The following is a 19,936-nucleotide window of genomic DNA, read 5'->3' as shown; positions in this document are numbered from 1 at the left end:
AAGACCACCACTCCATCTGAAATCTGCCTTGGAAGGTCCCCCAACCCCCAGAAAATTCCCTTCCTCCCTGTTCTGCTGACAGATGCCTTCCATCAGTGGAGCGACACCAAGTGCAACAAGCAGTATAGAATTTAAAATACTAACCATCCAAACAAAATAAAATCAATTCAATTTTAAAAACACAGAAAAATGGAGCAGTTGAAACAAAGCTAGAACACCAGTGGAGGGCTGAGGTGGGGTATAACACTAGGAATGAGTCTCAAGTAACAATGGTATGGAACTATTTTTTTTCTGTTCACAAAGCGGGACTTCAGCAACTACTGGAACTTGATTTGTTCAGTAATGCCTGACATAAAATTGCCCTGTTTGTGAGCAGTAGACAGTTACTACTTATTTCAAATTTTAATGCACCCTATGTGGCTACACGCTTGAGCCTTTGATTGCAGCTACATATTCCAATGCAGTTATTCATCATCCCACAATTCACTGCCCATGGACAGTCTGCCAGTGAAAACAAGTTCTGCATACAGAGTATGAGCGGGAGAGGGGGGAATGGCAATCTGGTCTAACAAAACATGTATTTAATGTTTTCAGGTGAGACCCTATCCTAAAAGCTCAAATTGTAATTGCTGGGAAGGTATACTGTATACTTCTACACAAAAGTGTACATGCATATCGTAGTAGAGCTGTGCTCCTTTCTAATGTATGTGTTTCACTAGACAGCAATTGTTGGTAAATCATACAGTTTCACGGGTGTGGATAAACAATTAAATCACTCTCCTGTTATGCAGTAGAGTTTCCAGTAATATATCTTTTCAAGCCCAGATTTTAAACTTGGAAAATGTAATCATATCCAAGCACTATTGGGGAAAGAAAGTCAATGGAATTTAAGCATGGAGTGAGCTGAAATGGATTTGTCAATTACTGTCATACGTAATGTTACGGCCGCTTCAGGTTACGTGTTTTCAGGTTGCGGACTGCGGGAAACCTGTACAGGAGTACAGGAACGGGTTACTTCCGGGTTTCGCTGCATGCGCAGAAGCGCCAAATCATGCCTGTGCAGACACGGTGCTTCAGGATGCGAACGCTGCAGGTTGCGGACGTGCCTCCATCACGGATTACATCCGCAACCCGAGGTTCCACTGTACATAGGTGACATGCTCTCTGCAATGCACTGCAAAATCAAATTGCAATTATTAGAGGATGTCTAAGCCATTTACATATTTGAAACACCAAATAATTTAAGTGAGTATTTTGGGTCTATATAGAAAAAAGTGCTAGGCATGTCGTTTCTGTCCTGTGTACCTGTAAGATTCCATGCTGATAGATTCTCTAAATAAAGAAAATAAGAGACCTTTTGTCAGGTGATACAAAATGCAACTCACAATAAACCTATCTTTCTTGCAGCCCATTGCAAATATATACATATTCTTATGTATGAATTGATGCTATTTTCCTGAATGTTATAAGTAAAAAAATTAAAAGGCCCTAAAATAGTTATCAGTCTGCTTTTGAAAATGTATATGACGGCTACCTGTACTTGTTTTTTCATGTTTTTTTCTCTTATTTTTTTGTCTTCACAGGTGACCCAGCTGGATCCAAATAAATCATTACTGGAATTAAAATTGTACCCTCAAGAAACACTTTTCCTAGAGGCAAAAGAATAGATCGAGCCAGATTGGAGGACTAAGCAATCCTTTGATAATGAACGAGGCACGGTGAACGCTTTATCCAAATCACCGTGTACTGTCATTTAACTCAAAAATCAATGTCACAACTCTGCCTCTTTCAAGAAGCCGGAAAGGAAGAATAAACATAGCTCCTTAAAAGTTTTCCATACATGAGTATATGTTTCCAACCTCATTTAAATGACCAGAAAAGAAATATTCTGCAGTAAACACTGAACACTATGACTCTGTTGCTCACTTACCATCTGGCTTTTGTTATAATTAATGCACTGTTAAAATGTGAGTGATTGTCAAGTAGAATTTTTACTCCTCAATTACCCCCTTTTCACCAAGAATTCTTGGACATTTCTGCCTGTACTTTTGACACTAGAATACTGTATATTTGATATTTCGGTGAACCAGTGCTCTCATATATATGCATTTTCTTCCTGTGTTTGAATTTCTACTTCACCACCTAATTTTTTATAAAAGGCAGAAAATCAACACATGGGACATTTTCGGCCTTGGAGATTTAACAGTATTATAGTAGTAGAAAGCAGAAACCTTTTTTTTTGTTTTGTTTTGTTGGTACTTTCTGACTCCTTTCATAAGATGTAAGGTTTTGTTTGGAGAATATAGTTTGACATATATGCAAGATATTTATTTACCTTTTTTCCCTTTTGGATCTCAGTTCCAATTCAGTTTAGGGAGTACTTTCCATTACACTGCAGTGTGCTGAACTGCTGATGATGTGAATATCTAAATAATGTTCAGAAATGAGCCAGTGCTAAATAACTGGTATCTAGCTGATAGTTCAGTAATAAGTTGACATTGACTACCAGCCTCTAAAAGTGTTTCAAATAGCAAACACACATTTTATTTTATTTTTTGCTCATCATTGTGGAAGAAATTACAGGAACCCTTCTCTCTGCCCTTTATTTCCTTTTTGCTTCCTTTCATTCTGGCACTTGTTTGTATTTTTTTCTGCTGTTTTAAAGCACCTTGTTTATTTCACCAAACAATAAAAATGTAAAATTACAGTGTATTAAGAAATCTTCCTCATTGCATTTTCATTATTGATCCTGAATAATGTGTACCCAGGGAACTGGTTCTGAAGCCTGAATTATACAAACCAACTCAACTATACCTGCTGCCTAAAACTGTATCAAAATAATTTTATAAGCTTTTTGTTTTTTAAAAAAAGCAACAAAAATCTAAGTGTAGGGTATAGCATTTGAGAGCACCACAGAAACATCAGCTACTAAACAGATCATTGGTTTTTCTGCATATAACCCAAGATTGTATCCAAGTATGAAGATTTAATATGAATCAGAAACAAACGTATAAACATTGTCAGTGGTGTTCTGCTTTTCAGAATGTTGGATATATGAAATTAGTGTATGATTATTAGGTGGCTAGTAAAGCCGATATATTATTTTTTACCAAAAATGCAAAATGTGGATGGGGGAGTCTTCTAAAACAATTACGTTAGTGAATGCACACAGGACATTCATGTCACACTATTTCATGCCCCCCCCCAGTACATGAAACTCAACATTAGACAATATGGAATGTATTGGAAAGATCCAGCTTCTTACCTTAATTGAAAAGCTATACAAGTTGCAAACAGAAGAAATGTAAAAAAACAAATTCCATACATAAGTAGGAAGAATGAAATATACTCCAAGTTAAAAGCCCCATGCAGTTTAATTAGAGACAGTTAAGGTCATGCTTAACCCTTCCAATGGACTGAATGGAACTGTGGTCTACCACTTGTTTCTGCATCAAAATTTTCTCTGAAGCAAGTGGATTCTGAATTGTGCCCTTAATTAGCATTCATCTGCAAATGTTCATTTAGATTGTTGTCAACCATACTTCTAATGAGTGGGCTTGCTGAAATATTGATATGCATTAGCATGGTTTTCACATCACATTAATGGTTTAATGTGAACATGCAGCATGCTAGTGCATGGTGCTCAAACGTTCTTGTTCCGTTCCTCCCCTGCTCCTGCTGCTGCCATGCCACTACGAAACAAGCCAGAGTCTGACTTGCTGTGACATCCAAACCTAGGTTCACAGTTTGTTTCTCTCTAAATTCTGACTTGTTTTTCCAGCAGTGTAGCAGAAGCAGAGGAGAATTTTCCAGTGCTATGCACCAGCACACTGCATGTTCATTTTTATGTATGGTTTAATGCGACGTGGAAACCAGATAATTGTATAGAATATTTTTAAAATTACCTTTAACTTATATAAGAAGTTTCATTTGTGAGATCATCGTGCTGTTTTTATCTTCTTCAGCTTTATTTCTTATATTTTGGCTACATATTTCCCTATTAATTTATTAAATGTCGTTTAATCTTCCTGTGACGTATTTTATACCATGCTTCCATTTTATCCATCTCAACATCAACATTTGTTTACTTATTTCTTTTCATCTCGCATGATCTCATAATCAAGTCGCAAATGCACCCAAATGATTGACAGGAATAGCAGTTCGAGGTTTTAAAGGTAGTTTCCTATACTCTTCCACAACTTGATCTGAATTTGTGGATATGTTTATGCTGTGTGGTTGGTTGGTTGGTTAGTGAATGTATACATCCAGCATGAAATTGGCTGTAGGCTTCTGTTGTGCCAATTCGGTTTCAATTTTCTCCTTGTAAAATTAATTCCACCTGCTGTTCACTTTTGAGTCTATGAGGCATTGTCTTGGAGGACTGCAAGAATGCATATCTTCCTATTGAAATAAAATATTGCTAATGATTGGTTTATTCCTAACATTTGGATTTTTAGGAACACAAACCTCTGTAATCAAAAATATGGGCCCATAATGCTGCTTGTTGTTCATGTAGCAATAGTATTTAATGACAATTTTACATGTGCCCATTTTTTCTTTGTTTCAAAGCCACCGTATTAGTCAGTTTCTTTGCTGATATCAATTCACCAGCCCTTTATATTCAATATGCAAGCTGTTATCCCCACCCAACTGTTACATTGTTACGGTGGATCATATCTTTGATTCCACTTTTACATTGTCAGGTCCCTCATATTAATGGATTATCATTAATGTCTTGAATGCATTAGTATTAAATCTTAAGGCATTATTGTTGTCAATTAATGGAAACTTGTAACAAAGTGTTCCTTTCTGTGTCTATTATCCCATTCAGTATGATGGGGAAAGCGGGAGGCTCCCTGGCAGCAGCAAGTGCTGCCTCCGATGTACCTCCTCATTTTTACATTGCTGTTTAAACTGATATTAGAGGTTATGCAAAACCCAAATGTCTCCTCTGTATTCTCTTCACCTACACTCTTTACATTTAATGGGGGTGAGTTTTTATGGAACCGCCTTAAAAAAAAAAAAAGATGTAGCAGAACAGGACGACAGCTTTCATAAATTGTACTTTTTCAGTGACATTAGAAACATTAAATAAATTTGCAGTTACACTGAAGTTTCTACTAAAATCTAGTTTATCTTTGTCTTGGAAGAGTCCATGGTGGTTCTTTCATTCCTCTCCATAACTAAGAGAAATAATGCCTTCCTTGTGTTTGATGGGGCTTTTGAAGGCACAACGAGGATATAAGTATAATATAGTGTATTCCCATATACTTCGGGTTTGTTTATAATTTTTATCAAGGCAACAGTTTGGCATGTTAGATCTGGGCTGCAGTCCAGCTCTACTTGCACATCACTAGTTCTGCACAACTACTTCTTTTAATTTCTAATAAAATTATGTATCATACCTTTCAAAATGTGTTTTTACTCAAAACAGTTTACAAACAAGTATTGTGATAAGAGCACCATTTCAGTGTGCTGGACACAGACAGGAACATGCATCCATATTTACATACAAAGACTCAACTAGTCAATTCAGTGTGATATTTGCTTACATCAACCTCCCCCTTAAAATAATATGGCCCAAATACAAGTAAACAGTTCTGCCAGCTGAATGAGTTTTAGCTGTGTAATGGAACTTCCTTGTACCCCTTAAATCTGTTCCATCCCTTAAATCTGTTTCCCCAATCCTCCAGAGCAGATTTACAGTGTGTGTAAAGAGAAAAGAGGGCAGGAAGATCCACTGTGCAGCTAAAACACTGACTAGTGGAACTACTTAGTTGGCTACTCCCCCCTCCCCCCCAAAAATACATTTTTAAAGGGCACAGCACTAAAAAGAAAAACACTGGTGCCTCTAGGCCCCAACAAAGCTTTTGAGGGCAATTAAGACAGAGGCTGCTACCATGGGTGTAGCCAGGATTTTTGTTAGGGGTGTAGGCTTTTGTTGGAGGGTAGAACCTCAGATTTGTATTGGTTTTTACTAATTTAGATGGGCATCAGCCCCCCCTTGGCTACACCCATGGCTGTTACTGCTGATCCGCCTAGTGCAGTGATGGCCAAACCTGGCCCTCCAGCTGTTTTGGGACTACAATTCCCATCATCCCTGACCACTGGGCCTGTTAGCTAGGGATGATGGGAGTTGTAGTCCCCAAAAAGCCGGAGGGCCAAGTTTGGCCATCACTGGTCTAGTGCTTCTGTTCTCATTGCCAGCCTGCTCACAGCCATCCATTCCCAGTGCTGCTTCTCAACAACATCCATCCTGCCCCCCAGTAGGTTGTGGGGAGCATCAGGGTATTGCAGGGAGGAAAATCCAGGGGGAATTCCAAATATTTGGCAGGCTCTGATTTTTTGCAGTGCAGGTGTGTATCCAGATGTAAATCTGTATCTACCTTTGCATGAGCCGAAACCTGCTTTCTTGCACACATCCCTTGCTGACTATGTTTCAAGAAACTGATGTTCTTGGGGCTAGCCTGTTGCAGTCTTCTGCAATATTCCTACATGCACCGTATTTTTCACTCCATAAGACGCACCTAGTTTTTAGAGGGGGAATGCAAGAAAAAACATATTTTTAAAGGGAGCGCTGAGCAGAGCCTGTATGCATCCCAGGTTCTGCTCAGCGCTCCCTTTCCCGAGCCACGTGGAGCGTGTGTGCGGCGCTTGCAGGCTTTTCCCCAGCAGGGAGAAGGGCAGCCTATCACTGATGGGCTGCCCTTCTCCCTCCTCAGAGAAAAGCCCCCAAGCGCCGCACGCACACACGCTTCACGTGGCTTGTGTGGGGGCTTTTCCAGGAGGTGGGGGAAGGGACTAAGGGGCTGCCCTCTGTCCCTTCCCCCACCTCCCACAAAAGCCCGCAAGAGCCGGGTGCTCTTTAAAGAGTGCATGGCTCTTGGGGGCTTTTGCAAGAGGTTGGGGAATTCCCCCACCTTGCAGAAAAGCCAACAAGAGCCTCACACTCTTTAAAGGGAGCGCAGCCCTTGCTGGCTTTTCTATGAGGTGGGAGGACAGCCCGTCAGTGACAGGCTGCCCTTCTCCCTCCTCGGGGAAAAGCCCGCAAGAGCCGCGTGTAGCATGTGTGCAGCTCTTGGGGGCTTTTCCTGCCTGCCTCCCGCCTGCATTCGCTCCATAAGATGCACACACATTTCCCCTTACTTTTTAGGAGGGAAAAAGTGTGTCTTATGGAACGAAAAATACGGTACTTAAGTAGCAATAAATGTGTACAGTGGTACCTCAGGTTAAGTACTTAATTCGTTCTGGAGGTCCGTTCTTAACCTGAAACTGTTCTTAACCTGAAGCACCACTTAAGCTAATGGGGCCTCCTGCTGCCGCCGCGCCATCGGAGCATGATTTCTGTTCTCATCCTGAAGCAAAGTTCTTAACCTGAGGTACTATTTCTGGGTTAGCGGAGTCTGTAATCTGAAGCGTCTGTAACCTGAATCGTATGTAACCCGAAGTACCACTGTATTGGCAGCTGGTCAGTTCAACTCACCAGTAGAGGGATGTGCTTCTGAACTTATTCTGGAATTCTGCATATCACAAGCCTGCCACCTATTCCAACATACACATCATCAATTCTCCTCCTGCATTTTCTGGTGTTTTGCAAATAAGCAACGTTTTAACTGAGCTTCAAGATGCACTCAGAAAGTGAAGTGTGCATCTACTCAGAATTGTTGCTATCTTGGTATGGGTCATTTCGTATTATACAAAGTCCTGCATTAAGCTCAGCTCCATGCATATTTTAATAAGAGGGTGCCTTTAAAAAAAAAAGCAAAACAAAGCTAGGCTTTTATTTATTTTATTTGCTACATTATATTCCACCTTTCTTCCCTCGTGTTACCAAGAGGAAATCTTCCATCAAGCCACTTGACAGAAGTGAACCTGCTCAGCTTCCCTTTGTGCCCTAAGCTACTTTACACAAAGTTTGTGCGCAAGAGGTTGGGAAAATGTTTTTCCAACACTGCACAGAAAGTTGCAAATATGTTGCAGCTCTCAGAAAATACTTCTATGTGTTTGTATAGTTCCACTTGCTCAGAGGAGACTGGCAGTTTGTTGTACATTGGCTACACTTGTATTTTAAAGAAAGGCAATAGTAAAAAGATAAGATTTAAAGGCTTTATTGAATACCAAAACTCAGTGGGCCAAGTAAATGTTAACTGGAAGAGAGTTCCATAAAATGGAGCCACCACTGAGAAAGCCCTGTCTTGTGTGCTTATCGACCATGCTGATTTCACAATAGGCACACATGGCAAGACCTCTAATGCAGATCTTAGATTACAGGCAGGGACCAATGGATGTAGGCTCTCCTTAGGTAACCAGATGGCAAACTGCTTTAAGTCTCTAACTGCCAGGAAATTAAGGATGAAAATAGATCAAATCTAAAACCTATCAGCATTGTTTGGGGGCCTTTGTCTTTTTAATGAAGGCTTTATAGTCCATGTTCACCCTGAATGTCAATGATCTACACCCAACTTGCAGGAACATATTGGTATATTAAGATTTATTTAAATCATTTCAGGGTTTTTTCATGGAAAGAGCCTGTTGCTTTCAATCTTGCTTGGTTTCATGATGTTACTTTTGTTGATCCATTCAGTGTGGATGTTGCAACTTATATTTGTATCTAAACCAATAGGTTTCGGGCTTACTGTATTTGCTGTGCTTTTTTAAGGGGTTGGGCTGAATAGAAATTAAGGTGGTATGTCATATGGGTCCCATTTGAATGCTATTAATAAACTTCTAAAATGCAGAACTTGTATTTCCTCTAGATGCTCAATGTAACCCCAAAAGTCACTTCTCTCTTTGACAGAAGCCAGACACATTTTGGAACCCCAAAAGTCCATTAGTAAAGAGGCCTGTCCAGACTGCAAGTCATTTATTTCTGTTGGCTAATAATACCAAGTGCTCATCTGAACAGCATTGTTCCAATTTAACTGTAGTGGACCTAATCTCAAAAGGTTTCCTCAGTCTATCAGAAAGGCCAGATGGCTATCTGAACCACACAAGACACCCTTCTCCTTTGGATGAAGTCTGATCAGTCTCCAGACCCCAAAGGCAACCCCACTGATCTGTCTATTCTTGAACGACCCACACCCTTAGAATTTTCACCTCAGTCTGAAGTAGACTCACTCAGGGTGACTCTCCTACAATTCAAATACCCCCATCCGACTACAGCAAACCTACAAAGTTTGCTACCAAGCCACACAATCCTGATATTACACTTGGGAACCAGGAAGAAAGGAAGAAAGGGGAAGGATCTAATCTGAACTCTACAAACCTGGCTAAATATGTATATGGTAAACAACTAGGGTTGGCCCAAAAGATTTTGCTGCCAGAGATGGAATGGCAAATTTAACAGCTACTTCCATTACTAGAAAATATTTCCTCCGAGTTCTTTATCACATAGTAAAAATCAGAGATATCGGTAAGCTCTTCCTGGCCCAATTTATGGGCCCTTTGAGACATTTGAATAAATAACAAGTTAACAGTTAATGGTTGATGTGAGGGTCACTAAATATAATACAGTAGTACCTCGGGATGCGAACGAGATCCATTCCAGAGCCCCGTTCACACCCCGAACGGAATGCAAGACACGACGGCGTGTCTGAGCGTGCTGCCACTTCCGCGCATGCGTGACATCATTTTGAGTGCGCATGCGCGAGCGGCAAAACCCAAAAGTAATGTGCTCCGTTACTTCCAGGTTGCCGCGGAGCGCAACTCGAACTCACTCAACCCGAAGCGCATTCAACTCGAGATATGACTATTTGTTTCCCTACACTTGCTTAAACAGATAGAGGGGCTTGTGCCAATTTTAAAGATGACACAAATGCATTGTGTGAAACATGCTCTACAAGGGGCTGCTCTTGAAGGCTACTGAGAAATTGCAGCTAGTCCAAAATGGAGCAGCCAGATTAATATCTTACATTAGCTGCAAGGGGCATGTACTACTTACTTACTTACTTATTATTGCTTCCAAGCTAAACTCAAGGTGGTAGTGCACACCTTCAAAGTCTAGGCTCAGGACAGTTCCTTAAGTTAGTTCCCATCCTTAAAGATCCGGGAATGTTAACTAGGGTTCCACAAGGACCACTGTGTTTACCCCCAAATGGGCTTGAGCCCTTTTGAATATACTCCTAGCAAGGGTACACGAACATGAATGGATGCTTGAGCACCTTATCTTGCTCCTCCCCAGTACCCTCTCAAATTTCCTAGGTCAGAAGAAGGGGAAAGTGAAGGCAGCAGAGCTTCCTTTCCTGCCAAGAAGTGGACTGAGACTACCAGCTACCATGGAGCAGGAAGTTTGACGAGATGATTTTCAAGGTCCCTTCCAATGATACAATTGGAATTCCAGAGTAGAGGCAGCATGCTTATGAATACCAGCTGTTAGGGAGCAATGGTGGGAGAGGGTTATTGCTCTCTTGCCCTGCTTGTGGGTATCTAGCCATTGTGGAAAAAAGGATGCTGCACTAGACAGACTTTTGGTCTCTTCCCGCAGCACTCATGTTTTTAACACTTTCCTATAGGAATGATGGGATGTGCGGTCCCAACATCCTCCTTAGCAGAAAAGGCCATTCCACTAAGTTGCTAGAGCTGCTTCAACTACCAAGTCTTCTTTCTCCTGCCTCGGGTAAATTGAGACAGCAGCTAAAAGGGGAAAACAATGGGCCCCTGCTTTTAGCTCGATATGAACAAGTCCCTGCTTGACTCATGCTTCCTCTCAAGTAATTGAACAGGCAAAGTTGCCTTTGTGATCTTTTCTTTTCAGTTACTTGCCACATCTCGAATGGGCGGTCCCAGCATCTGTTGGGATAGAGGCCACTGCCAAACAAGCATTTGGGATAGAAGTTCCTAAGCTTTCAAATCAGCTTCCTATCACAGTGTGACAGATCTGTGAACCTAACCCTTTTCAACAAGTGGTTAAATCTTATTTAAATCTTATTAAATGATATGAATCTTACTGTGCCCTGCTTTGGGAAATGATATGAATGAAAAATGGGTTCAAAATAAATAAATAATAGTGGTGTCACTGCAACAAGGAGGAGGGGGAAGAAGAGGAAGAAGAGGAGGAGGAGGAAGAGGAAGTAAAACAATAAAAGCAGGAGAGGGAAATGATGTTTATGACAGGTAACAGGTAAATCTGCAAATGATCGCCTGAACATCCCCCGCTCCAGATAATGCTAAACTATCAACTGCTCTGGTTATGTCCTTATTTGAATGCACCATTAAAAATAAATATTATTTGAAAGGCTGACCAATGAGAAAGTCCCTGCAGAACCTGAGCATGAAACTAGCAGCCAGTTTCCTCAGAAATACAGGATTTCAGTATGTCATGGGGCATATATTCTACCAATGAAACAAGAGAAATATACTAGACGTTATTCAGGCTCATGCTTATATTTAAAGTTAGCACAATGTGAGGGGATTTTTAAATTGGAAACTCAGCATAGTTCACTCTAAAAAAGGAGGTAATGGACTCTTATTAAAGACTCACTTTGCAACTCCTGGATTTGTGCCAGAAAAAATGTACGCAATTTCAGATCATAACACAACTGGAACCTACAAAAAACATTGCAGTGTGTAGTTCTCCTGCTCACTATTCCAGTCAGGTGATGCAGCCATGCCCCTCTCCATAATACTCCATTTGATTCCCCTTCTTATCTGGTTCTTCCACATGAAACAAATAGTCTGCATTCCATGGCCACCTCACAGCCCTTTCCAACAGTTTTGTTGTACTTTGGTGAACCCTAGGACTCAGCTGAGCCTGCTAATACCTCCCTTTTGTGGGGCTGTAGGGCTGTTTTGGCTATGTAAGCATCTGCACTCACACTTGGATGTCAGAAATAGATGTAATGATAAATCTGTCCCTAAACTGTTCATCAAGAGAGATTTTTCTTTTGTTTTTGTAGCCTTTGCTTTGTAGCCATGTAGTTGTGGGAGCTTGACAATGGACTCTCCCTGGACCAACCTGGACCCTGCATTTATCATTTGAGGTCTTCCTCTATGTGCCCTCTCTTGACAACATGAGAATAGGCCTTTTTAGTGGTGGTTCCCTACTTACAAAATGCTCTCCCCAGAGAAGCATGCCTGGCACCATCAATGGCTGCTTTTAGGCACCAGGAAAAAACATTGCTTTTCAGCCATGCTTTTGGCCTGTAATTTGTAAAGTTTTAGATATTGTGGCCTCCTTTAGTTGGTGGGATGTGTTGGACTGCCTTTTATGTATATGAATATTTTTTGCTTTTCTGATGTTTTAATTTTAGATTGGATTTTCTTTTTTGTATTTTATTGCAAGTCACTTAGGCTTACTTTTTGTAATAAAGAAGGTGACCAGTAAGTGCAACAAACCAACAAACAAACTTTATTGTTGGAGTATGGCGACTCCATACTTCAGAGCCAGGCTCCAGTATGAAGCTGCCATTTTGGAACTGATTAACAACTTTTACACTGTGCAATTTAGTCTCAAGAGATCCTGAAAATTACTCACTACAGGAAGTCATTATCCTTCGTTTGGTACTTGTTTATGAATCACTACTGGCTGCTAGTTTGGAGTGAGGCCCACCCATGCTGATGGGTTCCTCTTCTTTTGCTTGGATTCTGTATTCTTTCTCATGCACTGTATAACTGCTGTTTAAAAGAGAGCTACTTGTTTTATCACTATTTCTCCCATGAAGCCTCAAACTGCAGGCAGTGTGGCTATGGCCTGGGTGCTGAGTGGCAGGGGGAAGTGGGACCTTATCAAAGAGACAAAGTTATGCAGGTTATCTTTCAAAAATCAGTCCAGTGTAGGGTATCATTCAGGTCATTGTTCTAGATTAACTGCGGCTTCAGGTGGCATGCATTTGTTTAAAACCGTTTTTAAAGCTGTACTTCTATATTGCTGTAACCCACCCTTGGACTCTTCAGTGAAAGGCAGGTAAAAGATCTAGTAAGAATAATTGCTACCAACTAGGTCCCTGTGGCTTCTGGGATGAGAATGGGGAGGCAGAACGCTGAGATCGGGAGAAAGGAATGCTGACCCAGTTGCTCAAGAGCATAACAGACCAAAAGGTGAACGTTTGCCCTCAAATTTTAATATAACACATAGGAAAGCATGCTGTCTGGCAGCGCCTTGTGTTTATATTTTAGCATGGACTTCTGGTCATGAAATGACACCCTCAGCCTACATGTGCACACATTTTTGATGGGTGGATAAGGAGAGAGATCAGAAAACACCCTGCTTCATTTTATGCTCTGCTGTGCTAGGAGAGAGCAGGCCTCTCTCTGTGCATTGCACAACTATACAACAAAATGTGCCTTGTTCCTCACTCCTGGGCAGCCTTCCCTGCTGGAAGAAAAGATTTCTTTCAATTTCTGCCTGGGGGGGGGGCTGCCCAGCCCTAAAGATAACACACATTTCCAGGGGAAGTGATACGACACCCACCCCCACCCCACCCCCACTTTGTTGGCGGGAAAACCCATAGTCTGGTTCTACCACCCTTCAGCTCTCAGATCCCAGACTAAACTAACCTGGAGGGTCATTCAAAGTTTACTTTCTCAGAGCTATAAGCAGGAGCTCCCAAATGCTTAAAGGGTCTTTACATCTTAAACAGCTGTGCCCCAAATAAGGGTGTCTCATCTTCTCAACTTCTGTTTGTGTTGGGGGGTGAAGGGTGGGAGGGGGGCGGAGAATGCCTCCAGCCTACCCTCTATGCCTCAGGAATGCACAGGACAGCAATCCTCTTAGAAGAGCTGATCTAGAGAGCCACACACCCAATATGATGCTGAGAAACCAAGCTTTCAATCCCCCCCCCCTTTCCTAGAGTATAGGATTACAAATATCCATTTGCTTCAAGGGAGGTCTCATTTAAGAACCTCACCGTTCCACTGAATATAATGGTGCTCCTTAGTTCAGAATGAAATTGCATTACACAGGGAACACTGTTTGGTAGTGTCTGCTACTGTTGCAATGTTGATCTAGCAACTGCTGTCAAAAATTAGGCAAAAACACTGAATTAAATTACTGAACAATTCATTAGCTTACTGAACAATTAATTAGCTTATCTTTACTTGTATTTTCTTTAAGGTTACTGGCATTTATGAGGAACTCTGCACCCAAATTATTATAGTGCTTGCATAACACTTCTTGTAAGCTGCAGCCTCTCTTGTTTAAGGCACCAGGAGTTAACTGGATATTTCAAATGCCTTCACTTCCTACCTGGTCAAGTCTTCATCATAAGCCTGAAATTTTCCCTGGGACTCACATCTGAGGGAACCAAGAAGTTCGTATTCACAAAGAGCTAAACTTTCTCAGAAACCAGTGAGTGTGTGTCTGAAAGAGCAAGGAACCCCCAATCAATACTGATGCTAAGCAATCCTTGGATTAGGTAGTGGATTGCCTTGCTCTTTCAGACAATTACCTGTGGCTCCCAGTTTCATTCATTCATATCATGTTTATTCTGCCCATCTATCGAAATTTGCCAAGTTTACACAGACAATAAGATACAATGCACAATTGTTAAACCCCTTAAACATAAACAACAAAACAAGAGGCAAAGCAGAAAGTCCAACAAACAACTAAAACCAGCATTAAACATAGCAATGGAGAGCATGGTGCAAAAAGAGAAGCACCTAATGGGTTCTAATTAAATAAATAATTCTCCCCCCTGCCCCCCCATACACACATGTACAGAGCTACAATCTACCTTCTGTAAAGTGGAACCATATATCTTTGCAGTGGCTTCCTCAACCCCCCCTCCTTGGCATATGTGGATGTTAAAGAGAAGGAGCTACTAATTCTCAGGTGCCCCAAGCCCAAAAGGATTTAGTATAATTGAAAATATAATGATCAGGGCTGTGGTGTTCTGTATGTTTCTGTGTGTTCCCCTGTTGCACAGAATCTAGACCACAGCACAGAACCTGGCACTTTGCATGAGCCACTGCCCACAAGCAAAGATAGGTGGTGGTGTTGTTGCATCAGCACCACTTGCAAGGCAAATGAAGCAAGTCCCGCCTAGCATCCACCCCAACAGCAGCCACACACACACACACACACACACACACTCCATTGTGCCCCCATCAGATCAAATTTCCCTTTCATCATTGCCTTCAACTTCCCCATCTTTCTGAAAACATTCTCGCTTCTGCCTCCACCCTTGCAAGCAAAATAAACAATCTCCTCTGTTAAAGGACCATCAGATGAGAGTCAGCTATACATGCCATGAACTGGAATGATTTATCTAACTCAGAAAGAACGGGCTCAGAAAGAACGGGTTTGGGAAAGTATATGCTCAAAAATGATGTTTTACATCTGCATCTTCTAGCAAGAAATTCTTATTTAAGTGCACATGGTGGTGATGTTTGTCCATCACATTCCTGGAGAATGTTTAATGCCCTGAGAGTTACTGGGGCAACAATTACTATGTGAGTAGGTGTGTTATGAAGGGATGCAGGTGGCGCTGTGGTCTAAACCACAGAGCCTAGGGCTTGTCGATCAGAAGGTCGGCGGTTCAAATCCCTGCAACGGGGTGAGCTCCCGTTGCACAGTCCCTGTTCCTGCCAACCTAGCAGTTCGAAAGCATGTCAAGTGCAAGTAGATAAATAGGTACCGCTCCGGCGGGAATGTAAACGGCGCTTCTGTGCGCTGCTCTGGTTCGCCAGAAGTGGCTTAGTCATGCTGGCCACATGACCCAGAAGCTATATGTCGGCTCCCTCGGCCAGTAAAGCGAGATGAGCGCCACAACCCCAGAGTTGTCCGCGACTGGACCTAATGGTCAGGGGTCCCTTTACCTTTGGTGTGTTATGTAGAATAGGAACAAGAGAGGCTCTCAAAATCCCAGTAAAATTACCTGGAACAAGTTATTATCTGCCCCCTATTTTAGCGAATAGCTTCACCATCACTCTTAAGCTTTCATTCAGAAGTCCCTGATGTACAGGCACTGATAAACATAGGAGGCTGCTTTATAACATCAAACCATTGGCCCATCTTTCCCCAGTCTTCTGACTAGCAGTAAGTAAACCTTCAGGATCTCAGACATAAGCTGCCTGGGTCCCTTTTAAATGACGATGCCAAGGATCAAACCCGAGACCTTCAACCCTCAGTGTCCACCAAGCTGTATGTGAAATTCAGGTTCCAATTCTACCATCCCAACTTGTCCTTCTCTACTAAGTTTTTTACTTCATAAGATTTATATACTACTTGGTTATAATAAAACCCAAATGTGGTTTACAGAGAATAAAAATTATCCGTAAAGAGAATAAAAGAGAATAAAATTATCCGTAAAATACAGTTTAAAAAACCCTATTTAGAATATTTAAAAATTTAGCAGCCGCGCAACACAAAAACTTAGCCAGTAAAAAAAAACTAAAAAGAAAAACATTATCATCAATAAGCTTAATAAACTGATTAAAACACACATCATCATTCTATATCTCTGGATAGGCTTGCCTAGACAAAAATGTTTTTGACAGACTTCAAAAAGAGCACCTGCCTAATGTCAACAGGCAGGGAGTTTCGAAGTATGTGTGCTGCCACACCAATAGATCTCTTACAACCTTGTTGCCACTGTGACATCAACCAATTGCTAATGATAAAGTGCCCATCCTTCCTTTGCTGCAAATTAAGTAACTGTTGGATTCCATAAATTGAGGTGAATTGTAGTGCCTTAGATGCCTGTTAGGATACACCTGCTCCTTCATAAACATTTTAGGATGGAGATACAATCTGGCCTTACTCTTTCAACTTTGAATAAGAAGCCCAGTTCCACTGTGGGCACCTGAGTAGTGAGAAAGGCTCACCTTGTCTGTGTGTGTGCGCATGCACACATGCATGCCAAGAGTCAACTGGGGGTGGGGAGTTGCTACTGGCTAGTCATTGCATTGGGAGATGCATCTTGCACATGCCTAGAGTTGCTCTCTTCCTTTCTTAGTGCTGCATCTCCTTCAGGGCTGGCTCATATAAAGTCCTTTCAATCACATTACCTTGCGAATCCTGTGAAGAATGTCCTTCAAAGGTAGGGTCATTGTCCGTTGGTCAACTTTGACTCCAGCATTGGATCCCACTTCACCCAGTTCCTACCAACAGACCATGGCCTGGCAATGAAGGGGAAACTTGCGCGTGATGATTCTTCCCTTCACTCCCCTCGATTTTGCTGCCTCCACCCAATTTTTTTTTTAAGTGAAAGAGACACACTTGGAATTAGAGTGGTTGTGACATTTAGGTGGCAGGCCATTGTGTGAGACCCTGAAAGTTTAAAAAACAAGTGCCATAGAACTCGGAGGGCTTAAAGCAACCCCCTTTGTGGAGCAAAGGACTGAGTTTTGATTCGGGACAATGGTGTTTCTCAAATTTCTTCCAAAAACCTGCACCCCATCTGTGATTTGAATGCAATCGCTTTTCTCTCACCCTGCAATTCATTTGGCAAAGATGAAGCAGATGCAAGAGACGGGGGCTGAATTTTAATGATTGGGTTTTACCTGAAACAAAACAAAACAAGCAAAAACAAAACAAAACAAAAAAAGAACCCAGCGGATCCTTTTAAGAAACAAAACAAAACACATGTTTGAAGTTAGCAAGAAGGGTAGGGATAATATAAAATATCATTTAAAAGGGCTCCGATCATTAGACTCCAAGAGCAGCTCTGCTAATGAGCCTCTCACAAATGAGGGAAGTGCTGCTTTTCCTCCGTTTTCTGCTTGGCTTGCCACAAAATTGCCTACCTGGGGCGGGGAGGTTGGGTTATTACACAGTATGGACTCACATGATAAGATGGAGGTCAGGCGCATTTGGATTTCCCTGTGATGTCAGCACACTAGTATCACAGGATGTTTCAGATCTCTGTCATTAAATATATATAGCTAATATACATATGTATTGAGTTCACTAAGGGTGATCTTCCTGTCCTATGCCTGACTACTGACACTACATTGTATCCCAATTTTGAGATATTTGATCTGGCAACATTGATCCTGTAAAGAGGCATATTGTGGATTTTAGGGTGACTCCTGTTGTCATGAGAGGCAGGCATCCAGTGTCTAAGTGAGTCAGATGATACCAGCTCTCTCAGTCTAGTATTTTATTTTATGGGCGGAGAGGGCAGGATTCAGACTATGTGAACTAATAATAGAAGTACTCGTGAGTATATACAAAATCCACACACACACAGTGTAACATGCCTCTACTTAGAATGAAGAAATTCCAGGTGGGTTTCTTACCCTAGCCTCTTCTTCTAAGAACCTCCTTTGTCTAATAGCAGAGTGGTTTGGGGAATTGACTTATCACTGCAGTGCAAGTTCAGTGAGCAAATGCCATGGGGTTTTTAAACCAATGAATTCAAAAGTGGACGGCACAATACTGACACCTGAGAGTTATATAAGGGATAGAGAATGTTGCCCACATTCTGCAAATACGTGGCGCATCCACCCACAGAACAATAGTTTCCTGTTCAGGTCTCCCTCATCTTAAACAGGATACAGCTGTAAAGGCCCAAAATTAATCAGGAATATGGAACTGCTTCAGTACCAATAGAACTAAAAAAATTAAGAATTCCACTCAGACAGCATATACATGTGTTATCTGGATACGTCGTATAATAGATGCATAAAACCATTAATATGACACTCCTCATTGTGTGTGTTTGGATTAAAATAAATTCATGTTTTTTTGTTCGCTTTCAGGAAATATGGACTCAAGTGGACTTACTGTTGCAACATGTGAAGAGATGGCAGACAGTGTTTAAGTTGTTCCTTAAACGGCTGAAGTAACTGACAAAGTGATATTAGAGAATGTGCATTCAACTGAAAAGTTTCAAACACAGCTTGGTCAATATCCGTTGCTTCCTGCTGGAGACCAGCGAGAAAGATACCCTATTTCCAACTCCCTTTCTTTCACATTTCCTACACCTTTGCGTGGAATGTGCAAGAATGCCAGTATTTAGGCACATTTCCCCTCTAGCTGGCATAGACAAGAATCCCAAAGGCTGCTTTCCCATACTGAGTAGGATATTAGTCCACCTCACCCTTTAGGATTAATAACTCTGACAGTGGAGATGTCCTTCCTTGCCCAGCTACCTAAAACCCTTTAGCCATAGATGCTTCGGAAACCAGGTCCTTCTACTACACAAACAGTAATCTCTCTACTTTCTTCCTCCCTGAATGCCAAACATTATCTCCTTGCCCAGATGCCTTATTTTTCACACTTCAGTTTACTCTACAGTGTGGGAAGAAGCTCCCTTACTGTATGCGCCGGCCACTGTTTCAGACCGAAGAGTCGGCATGATGGGCTTGTGGTCTGACCCAGGAAAGTTGTCCTTAATGCCGCCGCTTAGGCTGCTTTGGATGCATCTGAGGCCTTTGCGGAGTAAAAAGAAGAAGGGGGCGGGGGGGGGGAACCAAGGGCACTAAAGCCCACAGCCAATTCCCAGCCTTTGCTGTAATACTTTGTACCCAAACTGTTGCTTCTGTTCCACCTTCAAGCGTGGATAGCTTTGTAGTTCTCCCAAACACACACACTTGATTGTGTTCTCACAGAGCTCTCTCTCCCCTCCCCTCCTCCCCACTCCGCCCTATTCACATCACCTCAAAGTGCATTTAAGCATCAATAAGGTGCGAAGGGAAAATTGTCTGTCACTTTAATCCAGGCCCAAGGGGCTGGGAAATAAAAAGGGAGAGAAAGGGAACGGTTCTTTAAGAGCCTAAAAATCCATACAATAGCTGTGGGAATGCTGGTCAGGCCCTTTCCTAGCCCCTGCCTCCCTGGTGATCCCTCAATTAGCACGCAGGGCCTTATTCTATAGGAGCACTTGTCTTTAAAGGTGAGCCTGTTTGTTTAAAGGGGCTCTTTTAATATTTACCAAGTTGGCCTCCAGGGAAAGCCAATGGAGCCTGGAGACTGCAATGCCTGGAGAGGAATTTGGGGGAGCTCTGTGCAAAGGGCCCTGCAAACTCCACTGTGGCAGGTGGGACTTTTGTCATG

The 19,936-nt window shown here is 41.9% G+C and overlaps 1 protein-coding gene and 1 long non-coding RNA gene across 7 annotated transcripts in view; one reads left to right on the top strand and one right to left on the bottom strand.

The window, feature by feature from the left end:
* FAF1 (Fas associated factor 1) overlaps window positions 1-2,720 on the top strand; it is a 164,987-nt gene extending 162,267 nt beyond the window's left edge. Inside the window, exon 19 of the mRNA XM_083509595.1 lies at window positions 1,584-2,720. Coding sequence (XP_083365721.1) covers window positions 1,584-1,667 — 84 coding nt within the window. The 3' untranslated portion in view covers window positions 1,668-2,720. The remainder of the gene's footprint in view (window positions 1-1,583) is intronic.
* Window positions 1-19,936, bottom strand: part of LOC310709722 — a 64,185-nt gene that overhangs the window by 26,885 nt on the left and 17,364 nt on the right. The window lies entirely within an intron of this gene.

The sequence above is a fragment of the Podarcis liolepis genome (assembly GCF_965112155.1).
Source record: "Podarcis liolepis genome assembly, chromosome: 6".
NCBI lineage: Eukaryota > Metazoa > Chordata > Lepidosauria > Squamata > Lacertidae > Podarcis > Podarcis liolepis.
Note: the sequence above shows the minus strand (reverse complement) of the source record. Positions and strands in the feature narration are given on the sequence as shown.